This window comes from Diplodia seriata (genome assembly GCF_021436955.1).
Source record: "Diplodia seriata strain FDS-637 chromosome Unknown scaffold_11, whole genome shotgun sequence".
In the NCBI taxonomy this organism is placed as follows: domain Eukaryota; kingdom Fungi; phylum Ascomycota; class Dothideomycetes; order Botryosphaeriales; family Botryosphaeriaceae; genus Diplodia; species Diplodia seriata.
Window position 1 is genome coordinate 406,631 of NW_027117318.1, and position 21,038 is coordinate 427,668.

A 21,038-nucleotide genomic window follows, 5' to 3' on the forward strand; every position below is an offset into this window, starting at 1 on the left:
GCCTCCTCCGCTTTTCTCCGCCGCAATTGTTCCGGGTCTCTTACGCATCCCACTCTTAAGCCGGCCAGCTTCCGCATCCCCCTGCAAGCTCCATCGCCAAAGCTCCAGCCTTGCCCCACAGGCACCTCCGCCCCGCTTCGAACCTACCGCGAAACCACCATGCTCGCATCCAAGAGGTTGGCCAAGGCGTGTACCATCTTGCTTGTTCCGGGGAATGTGGCAGCTAACCAAACCATGTAGGAATTGTCCAAAGTACGTCCGCTTCCCCGCATCATACCGCGCTCCATACACGCATCCAATCCGGCGTCCACGATCAAAGCTCCGAGCACCGACACGCGCATACTTCCCACACATCCCGGAAGCCTCGCACGCAACACCTTCCCTGTCTACCATGTGCCCAGCGCACCCTAGCGCACGCATCCGCTCACCCGGCACATACCTTCGCACCATATGAAAACACGCGTGTTGGACTGTAGGCTAATCTCTCGGTTCGTAGCTCCAACTCGGGGAAGGCCTTCCGCCAGGAATCACACTTGTCGAGGCCGACAACTTCGAGACGTGGTTCATGGACATCCGCGTCATGGACGAGAACAACCCGATCTACGCAGGGCAGACCTACCGGTTGAAGTTCAAGTTCCCCAACAGCTACCCCATCGGTACGCCTCTGCTCCGCTCCCTCCCTCTTGCTCTCTCCGCTCTTTCTCGCTAACCCAAGACACTACCCTTCCAACAGAGGCCCCCGAAGTCACGTTCGTCACGGTGCCGGCGCCGCATAACATCGGCATCCCGCTGCACCCGCACATCTACAGCAACGGCATCATCTGCCTGGATTTGTTGGATCGCCAGGGGTGGAGCCCGGTGCACAACGTGCAGAGCGTGTGCATGAGCCTGCAGAGCATGCTCACCGGCAACACGCTAGCCGAGCGGCCCCCCGGCGATGACGACTTCGTGCGGCGCAACACGCAGAGGCCAAGGGATATCAATTTCTACTTCCACGATGACAAGGTTTGAGAGAGCTTCTCACTAGCTGATGTTGCGTGATCATTGGGGGAGGAAGAGAGGAAGCGTGCGCTGGGCTTGATTAAGCTTCTTTTAATGGGCAGGAGACTGCATGGAAGGGAGTTTGTGGCGTTTTTTCTTTTAGCTTTGGGGTCGATGCCACGGCATGGTATTGTCTTATCTTATTCCAATTGGCTTCCAGCATGGCATGGCGGTGGTGTATATGTTAGCCCGGCGCAGTGCGGACTCCTAGCACTCAATGCTTCCGCTTCCTATCATCTTGTCGGAGACGGGCCTGGTGCAGCCAACGAGTGTTCGTACACGTGTTTCAGTTCCACGCATCTGATGACCTACCGACTCGGCGATCCTTACGGGGGTTTAAATATTACTTGCACCGAAGCTTCGTAGCTTTGGGTTCCAACGAAACCACTCCAACCGAATGGCCAGACCCTGACGACTCCGTGCCTTGGCTGGCCTGACCAAAACAACGAATGCCACTTGCTCGGCTCCTTCGAGGGCTGTCAGCATGCCCCCTTTGAAGAGCTTCAGCAACGCTTGTTCGCGGAATGCAAAAACATGATCATGATGATGAATCGCTGCGCCAGATGCGCTCACTGATGCACAGCGTCAGTACGAATGCAAACCCCCCGTCTTCCCAACGCAACAGGCGGGACCAAAGTATGTTCATGGAATTCGTACGACAAGTGGGTGTCGTACATCGGTGGTGGAAGTCGTTGCTTCCACTCCGACTTGAGAGTGATTGGTTTTGGCAAGTATATCCCTTCGATATATATACGTCTCTGGTCGACCTCCCAGCCCCATGTGGTCCCACCCAGCACGAGTCACTCCAGCACAGGAATCCCACGCTCCAGCGGGACCCAGTGATTCCTATTAAGGCGCGGAGGGATAAAGCCCTGGTTCAAAAGCCCTGGTCGATGTCTTTTTCTTCTTTGTAATTCGGTCTGATATCTCTGCTGTCAAACCCGCCTGGGGCTTGTTTCCCTCCCGAAGCGACTGTATGGGCACCAGACTTGGGAGAGGCTGCAGTGGCAGCAGCCATTGCCGCATGTCATCTCCACCAGTTCTCACTGATGCAGCACAGCGTTGATTTGGAATCATGAGGGGTGGCACTACGTGGTGCTGTTGCTGGGGGGATCTTCAAGTTCCATATCAAGGCGATGAGGTTCTACAGGAGCTGAATTTTACTGACATGTTTTTCCAGGGCCTGGGCAGAGCGCTGCCTCATGCGCGGGTCAAAAAGCCACGGGCACTGGACAGCGTGCGAGCGTCCATGCTACCACTGTGGAACGTTGGCCGGATTCGCTGGTTCCAACGCTCACCCAGGCGAACCATGCTCCCATGTCAAATTTCATCCCAAATGGTGGTATGAGGTTGGTGATTCCCAAGCGGGACAAATGGACTGGAGTAGGAAGTACAGCAAGGGCTTGATCACGGCACTACAAGCACAGCTCAACGTTCGCAATGAAAGGATTCGGCTCCTGGAGACCGAAAACCAACACCTTCGCCGGCAACTGTCATCTCAGCAGGCGAGTCGTGTCAGGACCCAAGCCGCGCAGACAGACATATTGCCCCCAAAGCTGTCAGCCACAATGGGACCCAAGGACTACGACGCCTACAGCGGGGGGAATCGTGAATTCAGGGAGGATCAGAGACGATCTCGCCGCCGTTCTCGGTCGCCCAGCAGCCCGCATGCGCGACACCAAAGATACAGAAGTAGGAGTCCACGATATCGGGACACTGAAGAGATTGTTATCGATGGGAAGAGGTTCGTTGTCGCCGACGACAGTCGATGTTCGGGACACGAAGAGAGAAGGAGGAATCGCTCTCGTGAACGTCGTTCTCGCTCTTACTCTTCCGAAAGATCTTCATCGCCTTCTCCCCGTCGGAGGAGATATTCATCGCCTTCTCACCGTCGGAGGAGATATTATTCGCCTTCTCCCCGTGGAAGGAAACATTCATACACCCCGCTTCGAAGTATTAATCGCCTTCTCGTGGAGGAGATATCCGTGGTTTTCCTGACCGGCTGGCCAAAGCTTTGTGCTGGCATTGTGTTATTTCGATTAAGATAGTTCAAATCTAAACGTTTCCAACAACTCCTGCCCGCATTTCCATGAATTGATCCAGTTGGCACCTTGAGATATTGTTTTCTTGTTTTCTTTTTTTTAAACTATCTGAAATTCCTCAAGCTGAGCATCTCTGGAGGATATGTCGTCCTCACGATTCGTGACTCTCGACTTAAATTTGGCAATTCTTCTGTCCTTAGCCACAGATTCGCTGGCTTGTTGATGAGCTCGTCTTCAAAGTCCGTTTTTGAATTTGATTCTATATTCTATTTGCCTTATCTTCCATCTCAAACGGTTCTCTCACCGATCAAACCTTAGAAATGCTCATTTACGACGGTATCAGAAAGAGTATCACGGAATATCTGGAGGAAGAGATGTTGAGATCGTAGATTGAACTTGAGTGGATTAGAAAACCAAATGGCACAATGCCAACCTTGAATTCGCCCTTAGTATTGATCACCCTTCCCCCTTCCTTTCTTCTCATTCCCTTTCACGCTTTCTTTCTCTTAACTTGTACTCCCTTTCCTCCTTTTCCTCCCATCCCCCTTCACGCTTTTTTTCCCTCCCTCCCTCATGAAACAGGTACGAGGATCCCTCAATGGCTGTCCTGTCAGTGTTGAGTGTTCCCAAGACAAATCTGAAATCAAGCAAGAGAGTGCCCTGATCTTTTTCCTCCGAAGAACTGCCAAAGGCAAGTCTTGTCATTGTTCGACGTCAAGATCGGTTGTGTATTGTCAAGATAGGCGCCGGCTTCTGGTTTGTAGGCGTGGTCCAAAGGCGCTGTGCTAGTGTCGAGAAGTTTTTTTCTCTTTTTTTCTGAAGACAAGTTAGTTCAAGGTATATCCAAAAGCGTTCTGCCGCAAACTCAACTGATCAATATTTTCCATGTCCCTGCTCGAGGACTTCTATGTGCTCATCTTCGTCTCCAATGGGGCTGTGTCCTTCAGCAATTCGTAGTGGTAGCCTCGCGTGACGTTGTGGGTGCCAAGCCTAGCAAATCTTGAGCCGGATTCTAGGCGCTGATTGGGGGTAGCGGTGTGACTAATCTCACTACTGCCATGTGGTCCTTTTCAAGAGCTGGACGGGAAATTTTCAGTCGGAGGGTAAGAGGGAGGAGAGTAAGGCGGAGGAGGGTAAGGGGGATCGTTGGAGGGGACCATGGCGGTCTCACGCTCGCGAGACCTGGATGCGCGATGGCTGTGGCGTTCGGAGTTGTCTCGACGATGGGAACTCCGGTGTCTCTCGCGTCGTTTGTAAGAGCTGGGGGATGGAGAGTGACGATCGCGACGGCGAGATGAATGGCGAGACGAACGGCGATGAGATCGCCTCACTCCCAATTGAGTCATACCTTCCGCCGTAGCGCGACCGTGAACGGTTTCTCTCCCGGTACCTTAGGCGGTCACGTAAATCTTCATTTTCGTCATTCAGATCTCTCATGTTTCGCTTCGCCTCGAGCAGCTCCGAGGTGACGGAGATCAACTTTCGGTTGGCGTCTGTCAAATCTGTCCAGAGTTCGTTCTGTCGGGCCGCCAGGTGCTCGATGGCAATCTGCTGGTTTTGACATGCGGTCCCAGTGTCGTCGAGAGTGGTCTGAAGTTGACCGATGTAGACCTGAAGCTGTCTGTTCGTAGCTTCCAGGGACTGGATCTTGCTTTTGTTCCAGTTAGTCTCTCCGACGTGGCTGCCGCAATGTCCCTCCACCATCGAGAGGGGTAGGGGACATTCGGGCAAGGACGGCCCTTGTGGTTGTTAGGCCCAGTCAGGCCTAGGCTCTGCTTGCAATGGCAGCATTCCTTGTCACACTCTCGCCACTGACCGTGGCGGTTCCCTCCGCAAGTGAGGCAGCGGTTTTTCCATTTCCTTGAGAAGTGTCAGTATATCAGCAAAATTATTGGCAACATCTTGCGCCAACCTCACTCCTCCAGCATCGAATGCCGCTACGGCGGGTCACGGTTCTCAAGCTCAAGAACGAGCTCATGCTCAATTCACTTCTTCTGCTGGGAACAGCCTGGATGCTGCTGATGCTCACCAAGCACAGCTGCCAACGGGGACTACAGCCGAGCTTACTGGCTCGGGAGAGCACAGATTTGTCCACAAAGAGCAAGCCGCTTGCACCGCTGTGCGGACGCATGCTATGGCAGCCATGGACTCTGCAAATCAGACCTCAGACACGCTTCCACGTCAACTCGAACAAAAAGATCAAACAGTCGAGACCACACTGCAGAAGGCCGAGGAAATGAGAGAGTTCACAAAGGCAAGCAAGAAACCATGAGCGGCGAGCACGACAAGCAGCTTGATTGCAACCATGGAGATGCTTGTTGCTTGGCATTTACTGGAGACTTTGCTGTTTGAGGGAGTCGGTTGTGCTGTGTAGATTGAGCCAGGAAGCGCAGTATCGTGGTGCGGGGATCTGGTGTATCAGCTCAATTAGACTCTGGGAGTGAGGCGAGTGCAGTCTATGTGAAAGCAGGCGAGTTTCGTCGCAACCACGATGCTGAAACCCACACGGACGCGAAAAAGCAACGGGCATGTTGTGCAGCGCGGAAGTCGGGAGGACAGAGCCAAGAGGGGATCGCCAGGGTCGCGGTGACGTCACGGGCCGGGCGACGAAAAAGCAAGTGCGACCTAACTACGCAGCAGCTGCCGGCGTACGACACGTCGCGCGCGCGCAGGCACATTACGCACGTTGGCTGAGACGACATGGTTGTTGCCCGGTTACCCCCCCGGTCCCGCACCCGCGTCACCGAGCCCGGCAGCCCGATTCCATGTCAGCCACCACCACGAGAAGCGCCTCTGAACATCACGATCTCACGCTGCGCCCGCCGCCGCTCCCCTGGGCCGCCGCTTCTGGGCAATGATGGCCGCCGCCCGCTCTAGACCGCGCTCGGCTGCGTTCCGAACGCGCTGCACCCCCGGCGCCTGCTCCTGCACCTGCAGCCTTGTGCCACCGCTGCCCGTCAACGCCATCCCACGTTTTTGCTCGTTCCGCAGCATATTGTTTTCTCACTGCCTTGCCGATCTCTGACACGGCACGGTCCAGACTGCACCGCACCGCACTGCACTGCACCGCATCCCGACACGCAGTCAGTCCGTCTCGCACCGCCAACCCGCCAACCCGCCACACCGCCGTTGTCTTCTCACCGGCGCCAGCCGCTTCATCATCGCCGTGTCGGTGGCTCATGCACGGCGGCGGAAAACATAGAAAAGGTACACAGCTGAATTCCTGAACCCACACACCGCTGCCGATCAGTTGCTGATCCCGTTCTCATCCTTCTGTGAATTCCCCGAAGCCCTGCGCTACCTCAATGCCTCGTGTACGCCGTTGAACAGAGCCCGACGCTAGAGCACCTTGCCCAAGACGTTCCCCCCTTACCGTTGCTCCATCCCGAGAAAGACATGGATCGAAAAAAGCTCCCCTGTCCATCACCATGGAGCTCCGGATGCGGCAAAAGAACAGCGGAACGCACCACCATCACCATCGTCACCCACACGCAAGGAAGGGAACAATCACACACGCGGCCCAGAGATCCCTACTCCCACATCCATCAACCCGCATTCGCCTCACCTTCCACTCATCCATCCATCTCTCATGCAGTCCGCTCTTCCAGGGTCCCCGTCCAACACACCCTCACGAAAAGAAACCTCCCTCTTACCCTGTCGATCCTCACATCCGTAACGAGGGATCGCCAAACGTGCATGTTGACGGCGGGGGAGGAGGAGGAGGAGGAGTGGCCTCACGATTTCTCGCCGCACCTCAACGTCCCGTCGTGCGTGTGAATCGGCGACATATCGTTTTCTTGTGTGTAGGTAACGCCATCATCGTCTTGCCACCACCACCACCACCACCACCACCATGGCTGAAAAAAAAAAGCCACTCCACCAACATTGTCCTTTCCCCAACAGTATTGTCCCCCGCCCACGCCTCGCCTACAGCGTCAGCACGGAATGGGGGACGGGAAGGCACCTTTTGCCACCACCGCCTTGCCGATGTCGCTTTCCTGTTCTTTCTCCTCGGAGCTCTCTGTCTGCGGCCCTGGCGAGATCGGGAGGTTGAAGGTGGTCGTCGAGCACACTTCAGTCATCATTCCAAGGCTAGCAAGCCGTACTGTGCGTAACGCAAGAGCGAAAGGAAGAGAGAGGCAAGCAAGAAGATAGAGAATATGTCACAATAGCATTATCGTAGTATTTTTGTTGCAAACACTACTATCACAATCACTTGAACGAGAGTATTGTTTGACAAAATATGATTTCTCTTTTCCCCATCATCTGCATTATCTCCAACAACAAACTATGTAGTTATGAAGACAATCGATCGCTCAAGAAATGACTGAGATAGATACGTACAGACTCGCAAACAAGGAGAAAGTACAAGTGGGGAAAAGTAGAAACAAGAAGATCGAAAGGCGAAACTATTAACTTTCGCTTCGGACTCATGACATCGTGAGACACAATACGCTACAAAGGAAAAATAAAAGGAAATAGTGAGAAAAAGGGGTGGTGTGGTTCAGCTCCGCACTGGAATTCTGCTGAACGCCCCCCAACAGGAAAGGAAAAGGGAAAAGGAAACATTTTTTCAAGCAACAAAACGCCAAACGACCCTGACTGCTGCCAAATGCACTTTGACCGAAAGCTGATGGAACCGAAGAACACCGAGCTGTGAGGAAAAGGCAATTCGCAGAGGAGGACGGTAGGAACGTATGAAACCTCTGGACAAAAAACACACCCGAACGCCGTGACCCGATCTTTCTTCTGTTGCTTTGAAATCCAAAAGATTTATCGCCCGAAGGAAGATTCAAGGTTGAAAAAATGGCGATAAATGTCAAGGGGGGTAGAGAAGGAAAAAAAAATGAAAGGTACGTACTTAGCGCACAGCAGTCAGCGAGCGGGCGAGCTGGGAAAGCGACCAGCTAGCGCAGCCTGCTCAGCCCGCTCGCAGCCTAGAGAAGGGGAAGAGATGGATAGATGAAACAACAGAAAAGAAATGAAGCTGGAAAAGACTGTGCAGCACCGATCAAGGTATCTGCACAGTATCAACAAGAACTTAGGCGACGAAATAACCGCTGAAGTCACCGGCAGTAGTAGCAGGCATGGCGTTGACATCATAAGTCTGCGGCATCATCTGCTGCTGCTGCGGTGCCATCTGCTGTTGGTGCTGCGCCATCGTCGACGGGTCGGCCAGCTCAAGCTGGAACTGCGTCGGCGAGAGCGTCGCACCGGCCATGGCCGGCGCATACTGGTCCAGGATCGAGAAGTCGTCCGTCTGCATTTGAGAGGCAGCATTGAACGAGGCGTTGGGGTCGAACGAGGCGAGAGCTTGGGGGTCGAACGAGGCCATGGCGGGGTTGGAGAGGTCGCCAGTGAGCCCCGAGGGAGCGATGAGGTTTGAAGCAGGGGCGTTGGATGGGACAGTGCTACCCTCCATCAGCGTCGTGGGAATACCGTCGCTGCTGATGCCAAATTGACTGGCGTGATTCACCGGCTCCTCATCATCACACTCGGCATCGGCATTCAGGTCGTTGCTGCTGCTCGCGTTCTCGGGGACAAACTCCTCGACCTCCTTCATCCAGTACTGCTTGAGGACGTCCATGGGAGGGTGATCGCCACCGCCCTTGCCGCCCCGGCGCTCGTCACCCTTGGCCTTGCGACCACGCTTGCGAGGGTTGAAGTGAGCGCGTCTCAGATGCGCAGCGGCGTTGTAGTACGCGCCGTACTTCTTGCCGTTGCGGCAAGCCTTGCAGTGGGCGAGGAACTGCTTGTTGGGCGAGGCATCGACGGTGACCCACACCTTGCGGATGGCTGCGTGCACGCGCTCAGTATGACGGCGGAGCTCGTGCTCACCACGGAAGCCCTCAGGGTGCTCATTGCACTTCTGGCACATGATCTTGGGGTGCACAGGGCGGACATAGGGAGCTTTGCTGATGGCGGCGACCGACTTAGTGCCGGTACCATCAGACGTGGGCACGCGAATGAGCGAGGCCGAGGTCGCGGCCGACGGAGCGCGCTCCATCTGAGCCGAGTTCATGGCAAAGCCGCCCTCAGAGGCCTTGGGAGCGATGGGCCTCGACCCCGAAGCGATCTGCTCGATGTGGCGGCGTTTCGGACGAGAGGGAGAGCCAGCGGAGTCGTTGCTCTCCATCGAACCCGAACGCGCCATGTTGCCGACAGGAGAGAAGTGAGCATCGGAACGTGCAGCAGAGTTGCTGGCAACAGCAGAAGGAACAAAAGGAGAAGAAGAAATAGGAAAATGGGCTGATGAAATATCAGCCCCAGAAACAGAAGACACATAGGAAAAGTCACCATCTGCCGGCAAGCCCTGAGACTTTGAAGCAGATGGCGAGCCAACGAAGAAATCATGAGTAGGAAAAACAGAATCGGAAGTATTGGAAAACTGCGACTGGACTCGCATCATGTCGAACTGGTGGGCAAAGGTCGCGCTGGACGAGCTTTGCCGGCTCATGCTGTCACTGGCCAGGGTGGAGCCTGCAGTCAGTTCACCGATCGAGGTGCTGGGGGACATGGAGCCGACGTTGCTCCAGGCGCGCTGCATGGGGTGAGTCGAGGGGTAGGAGGTGGTGTCGAACCGGGCCGGGAGGCTGGAGGCGTGGCCGTTGAAGGTGGCGATGTACTCGGAGGGGTCCTCGTAGACGTTGACCTCGTCGAGGGGAGGCATGGGCTGGTGCACGGACGTACTCCTGGCGAGGCCGGCCTTGGTCAGGGTGTAGGCGCTGCCGGTGGGGTCGGTGTTGCTCGAGAAAAGCTCGGGGCGCGTGTGCGCGGAGAAGCCGGCCGAGGGCAGGTGGTTGGGGAGGTCGACGGGCGAGGCGCCGGAGTAGGAGTGAGACATGGGAACGCCGGCGGGAGCGGAGTGTATCGACGCGCTCTCGCTACGGTTCATAGCCAAGAAGTCCTGCACAAGTCAGAGGGGGGAGGCAACCAAAAGAGGACGGAGCGCCGTACAGTGGGGACGCTGGACAGGGACCTGGGCGTGTGTGCGGACTGCACATGCTGGGTCGGGTCGGTAGCGAGAAACGAGGCCAGTTCGGCGCGGCGCTGGTGCCAGAGGACCTCGCGGTCGGCGTCGGACAGGTGCGGGTGACGTTCCCAGATGGACTGCCGCTCGCGGTGGAAGATCTGGAGGAAGGGATCCGAGGGCTGGAGGGTGGTCGCGGTGGCCATTGAAAGCGGGTGCGGTGGTCGAGGCGCGTGGTGGTGTTAAAGCGGAGATACGAGGCGGCGGCGGGGTGCAGCGGCTGCGGAGATCAGCAAACAGGCACGGCAGCGTGGCACGAGGCGCGTACAATACGGGACTGCAATTATGGCTCGCAAAGTCAGGGCGAGCGGTGCTGGTTGGTGTTTGATGGGCAGAGGAGCATGCGGCGGGCGGCAGCCTTTTGATTATCGCTGGCCGCGGGATGCGCTGGCACGGACGCGCTGGGGGCTGGCGTGCGTCACTTGTCACCTCCCGGGCTGCAGGGAAGGCCCCGGCGGAGCTCCCGGCTGCCAAATACGAGACGTGTTGATCGCCCACGCTGTTTCGAGAGCCGGCCGCGTGCTCCCTGCGCCCCCACCGCCAATGGGCTCGCCGAGTCGCGCCTTCCCATTGGCTGCCTCACTCGCCAGCTGCTTACGGCAACTCGATGATGCCGGCCGTCCTTCCCCACGCGTCGCGCTGCTGCGAAGAAGATGCGTCCCGCCGCGCCGGGTTCCCTCGCATCGCTGCAGGCGCCAATCCCAGCCCTCGTGCGGCGCCGGCCTGGCTGCTGTCTCTGTCTGGCCTCCCGCGAACCGCAGCACTGCCTGCACCACCACCACCGTTGCTAGCGACTGGCGCTCCCGCGCCCGTTTGTACGCCCGCAACGCCCTCACCGGCGCGAGCCTCGCCAGCCGCACGCAGACGTCAAAACGCGGCTCACCGGCGCGCCGCGGCGCAGCGCAGCTGCCTCTGCCTCTGCCCAACGTGCCGCCGCAGACAGCACCGCCCCGTCTGCTGGCTGCTTCTCCAGAGCCCGTTCTCCACGGGGACGCTCTGCCAAGGCTCCCCTTCCGGCACCGAGGCCAAACCTTGTATGGTATGATCGGATCGGCGCAATTACAGCCTCCATCCCTCGTCGCCCTCCTGTTATTGGCACAATATTGACCGAGATTAGAGCCGCAAAAGCCGTTGAAACTTCGGCCCAGCGCTGAGATGCGCTGTCTTGTCTCAGGACTAGCTCACCGCCAGGTTTGATTGGTGGCGCCTGTAGCTTCCTCCAGCGCTCCTCACGTGCGGCCGCTGCAACGTCGCAGAGTGGAGCCTGAGGACGACTGCTGCTGCTTCGCGGCTCAAGAGATTCGCCGCACGCACTGACGGGCGCCGCCAGCGCACCGCACAAGTGAGGTCATACCCTGGCGAAATTGCTGCTCGTGTGCTGCCGCCGTTGTCACACCCAACTTCGTCCACTGAGCTCCATCCGCAGGACGGCCCGCCAGGCTTCCAGAATAGCAACATCATCAATCTGAGCCCGGCCCTCGCCAATCATCAGGGACTTGCCTGCGGTCTTGCGGCTCCGAGCAGCGTTTCTATTGCGCCGCGCCCTGAAGGATTTTCGCCGACCTTGCCAGTCTCAACGCTCTCTTGGCCCGGAGCCACGAGCCAATCCTTCTCCGGGTTCTGGAAGCCTTCCTGTTTCATCAAAGGCGAGGTGGGTGCTCCAGTGTAAGCGCGGCATTTCATCATCTTCACCTGAGCAGTGTGCCCGTCTCAATTTCAGGGTCCGCTAGCTGCTCCCGGACCTGCATCCGTTGGGCGAGGTTGCCCCTTAGAGAGATGCTGCTCCGAACCTCGCAATTGCCGACCCGCCAAGGACCGCCGTCGCAACACTGGCGGCGTGGCGGGACAGTATCTAATGCGAGCTGAGCTCCCCTCGAGACACCGCCTCTGCTTCTCTCACTTTCCAGACCCACGCCGACAAACAGCCTCCGGATCTGCGATTCCCGGAGGGGCGGCCGATCTCTGCCCACTTTTGCGCGACTCGAGAAGATCCCAAAAACCTGAATTTTGCAGAGGTTCTGGCGATTCCCGGCTGTGAGGATGCAGCTGTCCCCAAACACTGGAACTGGACGCCACCCGGACAGCATTCTGCATCGAAAGAACATGTGCAATCCGGCACTCAGCCCTGCGTCTATGCCAAGCGAGCTGCAAGAATGTCGTGGAGCTTCTCGCTGGCGTCCGAAAAGGGCAACTCGGAGACACGGCTCGGGCCGCCGGGGTTCCAAGTTCCAGAAAACAAACAAAGAGAAGCTGCCGTGTAACTGCCCTCCCCTCGCCTGCGCGTGGCAAATTCTGTGCTGCCATCATAGTAGCGGTCACGACGGGCTGACATCTCAGCATCAGCAGTTGTGGGTTGTTTCATCTGCCGCTGCGCGACACCATACGTGGGGAACTTTCCCGGTTGCCGGGTGATCAAGCCAAGAGATAGCCGGTGGCTTTCCTCACGGCCTCTGCCGTCTGAAAACCTGCAATTCCAGTACGTTGGGTAATCCAGGGTCCACCGACTGGTGTTCGGCGGATTTACCTCCGTGGTAGCTGCAGCAGCCAACAAGGAAAAAGAGCTTGTAAGCGTCACGTACGGATTAGTCGCTGCGCTTGTCCCACAATATTGCCGGAACACCAACCGGACGAACGGCTCTAACCACATCGACGATGGCCAGTCCAGTCGGTGACAGCGGAGTGCAGTTACTGCTGAGCGGTGAAAGTGGCGGTCCGGGTCCGAGAACCGAAAAACTTCAGGCTGTCACGGGAGGGATGCTAGTGTCGTCACGCGGCCGAGACCCACCACACGAAGTTGGACACTATCGACTTTCGAGACCCCGTCACGTATCAGCTGCGGTGCATGCGGTGAGCATCGTGTTAATCCTCGGCCTGGACCTGTACTCCTGGCGACCAGCCAACTCTCTCACAAACCAAGGTACCTCAACATGTTTATTCTGAAGACAGTACTCTTTTAAATTTCTGAGGCGCAAAACATATCTGACCAATGGTATCTTGACAAACAATAAGCTAAGAGTCATCATCCCTTTACAAAATTCCACCTGCACTCATCATCAACCTCCTCAGCTTCGTCTTTTGGCCGGTCGCTCCGGACAAACGACTTCTTCTCTCGCTGCTAGTCCGACTTCCCCTGCTCAACAAGCTTGAAGTCCTCTTCAAGCCCTCTCCATCTCCGCCCCGCATCCCAATGACTTCAACAGCACCCATGCTGCCGCTCATCGCACCCGTTCTCTCCGCGGTCAAGGGATACCCTGTTGGGAGATGCACAGGCAAGGCAGGCACCGGCTTCTCAGGTGGTGGACTCACCCAACCGGTGCCGTAGTTGTCGTTGAGATCCGACGACCAGAAGGAGTCCAATGATTCCTCCTCACCGCCCGCTGGACTGAAACCGAAGTCTTCAAAGAACGTGACCACCTCTTCAATCGCGCTCTCGTCACTGGCACGCCGACCATGGGTGGCAGGATTCTCCAAGAGGCTCTCAATCGCGCCCTGGAATGCATCCAGAGAGGCGACGCTATCCGCCTTGCCACGTTTCCTCGACAAGCCCGGAAGGGATGCATCGCTGCTGCTCGCCAGATTATTAAAGTTGTTTAGCCGGATTGGACCGGCGACATATGCAGTCTTTTGCCATGCAGTCTGCTCTGGCGGTATGACGGTTACCACCGATCCACTGCGTAGGCGGATGCTTGTTGTTGACACGCTACTCGAACGAGATGCGTCGGTGTATGTTCCTGCACGGCTGCTGTTGCTTGATCTCGATGGACGAGAATCAGAGCGGGTCTCCCGTCGAGCGGATGGGGACTCGTCTCCGAATGCTGCAATGACGGATAGCGAGCCCAGGTCGGTGGCGATCGGTGTCAAAGGATACGCCGATGCGGCCATGTTGGTGTTGCTGTCAATGAAATCAGACGTTTCAGACAACGGCTGAAGAGGTGGCCGTCCTGGGATGTGGGACGGAGGCATGGGAAACCTCAACGGCAGAGATGTGGTCGGAGGAGGCGTAAGAGCTGGCGATGGTGAAAGGGGTGGTGAAGATGAAACGGAGTCGTCACTTGGAGGGTACAGCTCTCTGGGCGTACGTTGCATGCTCGTCGGCCTGGGTGGCAGCGGCTTCTCTTCGAAACCCAGAGTGCCACCCGGCGACAACCTGCCCGTTTGCAAGGCCTCCATCCTCTTGGACCTCAACGTCTTTCTGACCCTCGCATTGCCCGAGAGCCCTGGACCTGGTTCGCTCAACTTCGCCTCTTGCTGGACCTTGGAAGCATCTGCCTGCCCCGCATTAATCTCTCCATCCTTGACAATGGTGGGGATGGTCCAATCGGAAGGGCTGCGTGCATCCACGAGCCTGACACCTCCGCCGGCTTGTGCGCTGATGGCTTGTCGTGGTGCCTCCTCGATCACGACCGCGCCAACACCTTCCAACCGCAGCACGGTTGCCGGTATTGTGTCAGATCCCCTCCGCACTCTCAATGTCCGACGAGGGGGGCTGTTCATGGAACCGCCATCATCGGAATCCTCACTGTCGCTACTGCTACTCCAACCCTGCGTCTCCCTCACACGTGGGCGGCGCGGACTTGTCGGGTTGCTGCGTCGGAAATGCGGTAGCTGAAGGCTGTGGGAGTATTCCTCTGCGCCCGTCTGTGCAGTCTGCGTCGACGCGCGCGGCCGGCTGCTCCGGTTAATCCTAGGGTTGACTTCGATGCTGCACTCGCTGCTGCTGATGCTGACCCGCCTGCTCCTGCCTCGCGGGTACCTCATCCTCTTCTTCTGCTGTTGCTCACCCTTTGCTCCCATCAAGATGCCACCGCTCAGCCACGCTCCCGGCGTGACGGGCGAGTTGGGAGGATCTCCTGCTCCTGTGGAGGCAGTGCCGCTTCCAAGCACCAGTCGTGCCATGGCGAAAGGGAGACTCTCGGCTAGGCCTGCGCTGACGGGTGGAGACGGAGGTGGGGACTTGGGGTGAGGCGGGTGTGGGAGTGGAAAGGTGTGTGATGAAGGCCAGCTGCCGGGGAGCCGTGGAGAGGTTGGGGTGAGGGGCGTTTGGTTGGCGGCCGGACGGCTAGGTCGGGGAGGCGGGGTGGGTTTTGATCGGGTGGTTATCGACATAGTGTGTGTGAAGTTGGGAAGGTAGGTTTTGTGGGGAAAAGGTCCACGGTTGAGAATGTGGCCGGTGAAGAGGTTAGAGTGGTTGGTGTGTGGCGTGACACACTCCCTTCCTCAAGCCGTGGGAAGTCTCAGTGAAAGGAACGCAACCACTGTCCCGCAATTTCCGCGCGTGATGGAGCCGGGGAAATGGTTGGGGTGGGGTGAACAATGACGAAAATGGAAGCTTGCTCTCCGACAGGAGCTAGGTATTATGGTAACAGAAGGAAACCACCAGCTTGGACGGGCTGGAGAAAGAGCGTGGAGAGGAGAGGATTACGAAATAAGAACGAATGAGGGTCAAGGCGCTGGAGACAAGAAAGATTTCGTTCCGCACCGCTGGGATCTGAAAAGGACAAGAGCAATGGACCCGGGATATGGGAAGGGTCGGGAAGACTTGAAAAGGGCCAGCACGCGTGTGGATGCGTTTGGACAAGATGCGAAACACGCCATGGCCACTCTTTAGCTGGTTGCGGGTATTGCGACCTGTACAAGCCCCCCAAGAGGATCATCGCGCTCGAGCCCGCCTTACCCGCTGCGGTGGTTGCCTTTTCTTAGTTTTTCTCTTGTCCTCTATCCGACGTCCTGACCGTGCAGCAGATAGCGCAGCGCGAACGCGTGGGGTGTGCGTTGGGAGAGCGCCACACACCGCCGCCTCGGGCAGGTCTACCCCGGAATGGGATAATACCCCCGTCCGAGCATGATCGATCGATCCAGAGGGCTGAAGGGCTGGCAAGCGCCTACCGGGTCCTCTTCACTAGGCAGCCGATCGGCGTGCGGCCCTTTCTTCCCCCCAGCCCCGGCGCGGGTAGGGGGATTGGCAGCGCGGCTTCAGCTCGCGGCAGCTCCCAGGCTGGCAGAGAAAGGGAGGCTGCGAAGTGCGCGGCGACCCCGAGAAAGCCACTTACCACCGCCTCTTTCTCGTTCCTTTGTACGATTAGAGCGCAGGTCCCCAACGGCTCTTGGCTTGCATCGTTATTGTGGCCGTGTTTCAGAGCCTATCTATTTACATTCTTTAAAGGTATGTTCCGTTTCAGCCCGTCGCTCGTACCTGAACGAGTACATGTATCAAGGTGCCCGGTAGATGGGCAGGGGCAGAGGTGTGGCAGCAGGCCGACACGCGGCGCGACGCGAGCGGGCAGACGACGAAACAAAGCAGAGCACAAGCAAGGCAAGGCACTTGGGCCTGTTCGTCGACCGCAAGCAAGCAAGGTGAGCAGTGCAGTGGGAACGGAAGAAAGGAACGCGCACCGTGCCACCAACCCGCACTCCGCGCGCTTGGACCCCCAATCTGACTGCATTCTTGGCGCTGTCAGTAAACATGAAAAGACATTGCAGGAACGAAACGAGCAGCAAGCAGCCAATCACCCACTCGGCGACTCGGCCGGATCTTTTTTCTTCTGAGCTTGCGAACGCGAGGATTTTACCACCAAGGCTATCCGCCTCGATCTGCTCGATCGTTAAGCGAGGAGGATGCGCGTGGAGGTGGTAGTCTGGTCTGCAAGTCGGACGGTAGACTACACGCCTAGCCTCCCGACCCGACTCTCGTCCATCAGACCACGTCACGGAGCATGGCGCCCTCGGCTTGCGCAAGCGTGCCGGCGGTACAATGATCCGAGTTAGCGGCGGCAACAGCTACGTCCTCATCGAGCCTTAGCCAAGAATCCCAAGGGCTCCCCTCTGTCAGCTCTAGGCCTCGTTCGTGTGATGGCCTGCCGCACACAGCTCACGTCAAACGGCCCGAACAGTCGTCGTCCCCCCGGCTCGCGCCGTGCTCCGCTCGGATTCGTGGAATGATGCCGTGGCTCCCATGAAGGATCGATATACAACTGGGACGCACGGACTGCCGTCACAAGACGCGGAGTAGCAACCGATCAATGCTGTGTGGTGTGGCAGGCGGGAGAGCGGATATCAGCGGGGCCAGGGCGCGCTCCCGTTCCGTCCATGTCCTGTTTTGGCATATGCTGGCTTTGTCTGTGCGGACGGCTTCCGTCACCACCTGAAAGGAGGTCGTTGATGGTGTTTGCGATCCTACCCAAAAAGCTCGGGTTCCCGCTGGCTCTTTTGGATGCCGAAGTATCAGTCTCCTATTCCCCCATCCTTCCCGGCTAGAGTTGTGCGGATCCTGCTTGATCGGCCGGGTGTGCGCGTGGGACGACGTCAAGGTCCTCACGAGATCGACACCGCCCCCCGCATCAGTAGCCTACTGATCGTCCGGCCTTACGGATCGACAATATCGTCATCGTTCTCCTTTAACGACTTCAGAAATGGCCTTGTAGACGGTGGTAGTCTCGCTTCGGATTGCCCTGGGGGCTCCATGGCCCGCTAGACTGGCCCGCCCCGCACTGCCCTGCACGACCGATGACAGCTACCAAGACAGCGGAAGTCCGCCCCAGTGCCCGGCTCCCGCTGGTCCGCTCCGGGGGAAGCCAAGGAGCTTGCCCGTTTGGGCCAGCATAGCAATCACCAATGGCCTGAGCCTTTTTCCCATCCCGTCTGATACTGACTCGATCCCAAAGCGGACCATCAGCCGAGGCCGCCGATTCGGTAGCGAGCGCGCATGGTGGGAAGGATTTTAGTATAGCCTTCAGCCTCAAATGCTCAGCCCGAGGCCCTAAGAGCTTAGCTTGGTGGAGCCTAGACTCTTGGGTTTTGCGATCCTTCCGCGGGTGACACGTGAATGGGAGATACACCATGGAGGATCACGGGCGGGCGAAGGAGGTAAGGAAAAGGGAGAGATCGAGATCGGATGCGGCCAAGAGTCATGTTGCCTGTCTGTCCCTCTCGAGCTGGGCTGTGTAACCGCCCACTGCTGAATCACTAGGGAAGTTTCCCACGAGGAGATGCTTTTGGAGGCTGATGATAGTCCGGTCGATGCAAATCCTTCCCGCGCGTTTTTCTCGACGAAAGGAGGTTTCCCACGTGGTCGTCGCTTTTGCAGATCGTCTTTTGGTCGACAGAAAGTGTGTTCCTCTGGTCCCTTTGGAAATTCACGAAGGAGGCGCAGCAAGAAGACCAGACGAAGGAGGTGATTAATAATTGTATGTATGACCTCATCAGTCTCCATCGTTAGCGTCTCTTTCGCTCTCACTGCATGACTCGCAACATGCTCCTTTGGTATCCAGGTTGTTCAACCCACGTCTCGCTATACCAATGCTTGTCCTCTCCTTTACAAACCGCGACGCAGAAAAAACAACTCTCTTTCGTTGAACCGTACTCACGGTCACAGAGTACCAAACACGGCTGGCTACCTACAACCACCAAATGCTTTTCCTATCCTTCCGTCATCCTTACCTACCTCCTCGTCATGGTCCAGAACCAGAGTCCGATTCTTTCCCGCCTCCATCTCCCGCATCCTTATCCGCATCCGCCTCTTTTCCCCCTCCCCGCTTCCGCGTCCGACCAACAAACAGTATAGGGAGGCTAGAATCGAGATTGGGGCGGAGGCGGCGGAGATATCTCCTAACCGCTTACCCCCACCACCATCGTCAGAAAGCGTAACAGCAGGAAGAGCCGGACTCCACCCGCCGTTTTTCGCGGGCGTTTTCGGTCACTTTTCCGCCCAGATCATACGCACGCACGCACGCCCGCCTTCCCGCATGCCTGCGATGGCGTTTTTGTCGGTCTTTGGCAGCAGCAGCCCCGGGCCGAGATGCAAACGTGTGCCGCTGTTCACCCTCGGCCGCATCGGCTTCCACTACCGAAAAAGACGACGCGTGACGGGTGTGACGGGTTAAGCCGCGGGCGGGCGCGGAGTGGGGCTGGATTGCGTGGGAATGGCGTGGTTGACGGCTTAGTGTGGTGTGGGTGCGTGCCTGGGGGCGTTTTGTTCTTGTGGTATGTGATGTGGGTGGATGGGCAGCTCGGAATTGCCGGTGAAGAGGATGTTCCTCGATTCTTGTTGTTGTTGGTGTTGTTGTTTTTTCTTTTCTTTTCCTACTGCTACTGCTACTGCTACTACTTTTCCACCGGGAGAAGTGTGTACGTAGTAGATGCGGGATAAGCCGGGCGGTATTGGCGGGCCCTTTGCTTCTTCTTCTTCTTCCTCCTCTTCTTGTTCTTCTGAATGTTTCGTCTCGTTTCTTCTATTTTGACGACGGTGGCTGCTGATGAGGCAGGATTGTCAGCATTTTCCTGCCATGGCTCCACAAATGCGTGATTAAAGCAGAAGCAGACGCAAAGGTGATCACTGCTCTCCAAGTCGGGTCGGGATGGAGTGCGCGGGATTCACGGCGAACGACGGGACGGGCCTCTTGCACATGCTCAGCTTTAGCATGCCATCACAGACAGCCTGACCCCCGACGCGAGGTCAAAGGTGTTGTTGTTTTGCTGGCTTCCTCTTTCCGGGGGAGGGAGGGTCGGAATGCGCGGACTTCTCCCCTTCGAGCTCAACCATGCATTGCATCAGCTCCTTCCTCCGCGGATAATCCCGAAGAACTCAATGCCGTGTCTTATGGCCGCGGAGAAGAAACACACGCAAATAAGCAAAAAGACGGGTAGGACAATAATTCTCCGCCAGGGGACCATGGAGAGACAGACAGACCCAGACCCGCGGCTCTCTCCGGCCGACGACGACGACGACGACGACCGTGACGACCCCTTCTTCGCTTTCGCACTCCAACCGACTACTATTCAAAACTGTTGCTAAAGCAATTTATTGGACTACCACCACTCGAGACACTCCACCTCTCCACGCTTTACCCGCCGCCCGCCCTTTCCTCGGGGCCCCATGCAGGGCAAAAAAAAAAAAAGAAAAAGGACACAAGGGACAGACAGGAAATGATGTGAACGTGAGTGATGAGCGCGCGCGGGCGACCCTGCGTCGGTCCCGCGCGTGTGCTACGTCGCACCCTGCATCCTGCCTGCAGCCACGCAGCAGCGTGCGCGATGTCGCGCGCGCGTGTCTGGGCCCTTGGCAAAGGGAGAGAGAGACAGAAAGAGAGAGTGGTGTTTTGGTATGTCTGTATGCAGGTGGCAACTACTACTACTGGAAGCTTTCCGACGCCGCGGTCATGACACGAGAGAAAAGCTTCTTTTCCGCGACTCTCTCTCCTTGCCACACCCTCGTCTTTTTCTTTTGCTATGCGGTGGCCACGTGTTGTTTGACTTGTCGCATTCTAGACGTGATGTTTGCCAAAGGGATGGTGGTGATGCATCCATCTCTGGCATGTGGTGCGCTTGAACAATGGATTGTGACAGTTGACCAAGGAAGGGGTGGGAAGTTGCTATCAACTGTGGCTGGCTCTGGCTGGCTGGCTGCACCCCCCGGCCGAGACGGTGCGGCGTTCGGAGAACTCGGAGAACAGGGGGGAAAAGTGCCGCAAGGTGGCGCCGGAGAGCGTGTAGCGGGAAACGGCGCGCGTAGATGGGTGGTGGCATGGCTGGACCAGCTAAGTGAGCCACACTTCTCCATCTGCGGACGCCGGCTCCCTGTGGCGTCGAGCGTAAAATGTGGGGAAGCCAGGCTGGACTACACCGAAACGTCCGGTCTAGATGCTGCCCCGTTTCTGTAACACCAAGACCTTCTTATCTGTCCCGACTATAGTCCATTCACTAATCCTATCTACCATTCGATAGCTCGAACCACTTCTCCATTACCCATTACGCTGCAACTCCCGCTGAACGCCTCCCCTTCGCCTGACTACTTGATCCGAAAACTGAACGCAGAGATTGAACTGGGGGTATAGCCGTTTCCCGCGAATGAAAGGGAAAGAATTAGACAACAAAAGAAGCAGAGACAATGAACAGTTGATTCCCAACGAGGGGGTATCCGCAAAGAATGC

The 21,038-nt window shown here is 57.2% G+C and overlaps 2 protein-coding genes across 2 annotated transcripts; one reads left to right on the plus strand and one right to left on the minus strand.

Moving 5' to 3' along the window:
• Positions 1–159: 159 nt before the first annotated feature.
• Positions 160–1,011, plus strand: SLS55_009846 (uncharacterized protein; the record flags this gene model as incomplete). Its single annotated transcript, XM_066781240.1, has 3 exons — positions 160–190; positions 513–656; positions 734–1,011. 3 exons carry the CDS (start codon positions 160–162, stop codon positions 1,009–1,011), a joined length of 453 nt encoding a protein of 150 aa, XP_066628242.1.
• A 7,113-nt stretch (positions 1,012–8,124) lies between these two features.
• SLS55_009847 (uncharacterized protein) lies at positions 8,125–10,259 on the minus strand (the record flags this gene model as incomplete). Its single annotated transcript, XM_066781241.1, has 2 exons — positions 8,125–9,990; positions 10,041–10,259. 2 exons carry the CDS (start codon positions 10,257–10,259, stop codon positions 8,125–8,127), a joined length of 2,085 nt encoding a protein of 694 aa, XP_066628243.1.
• Between the last annotated feature and the right edge of the window lie 10,779 nt (positions 10,260–21,038).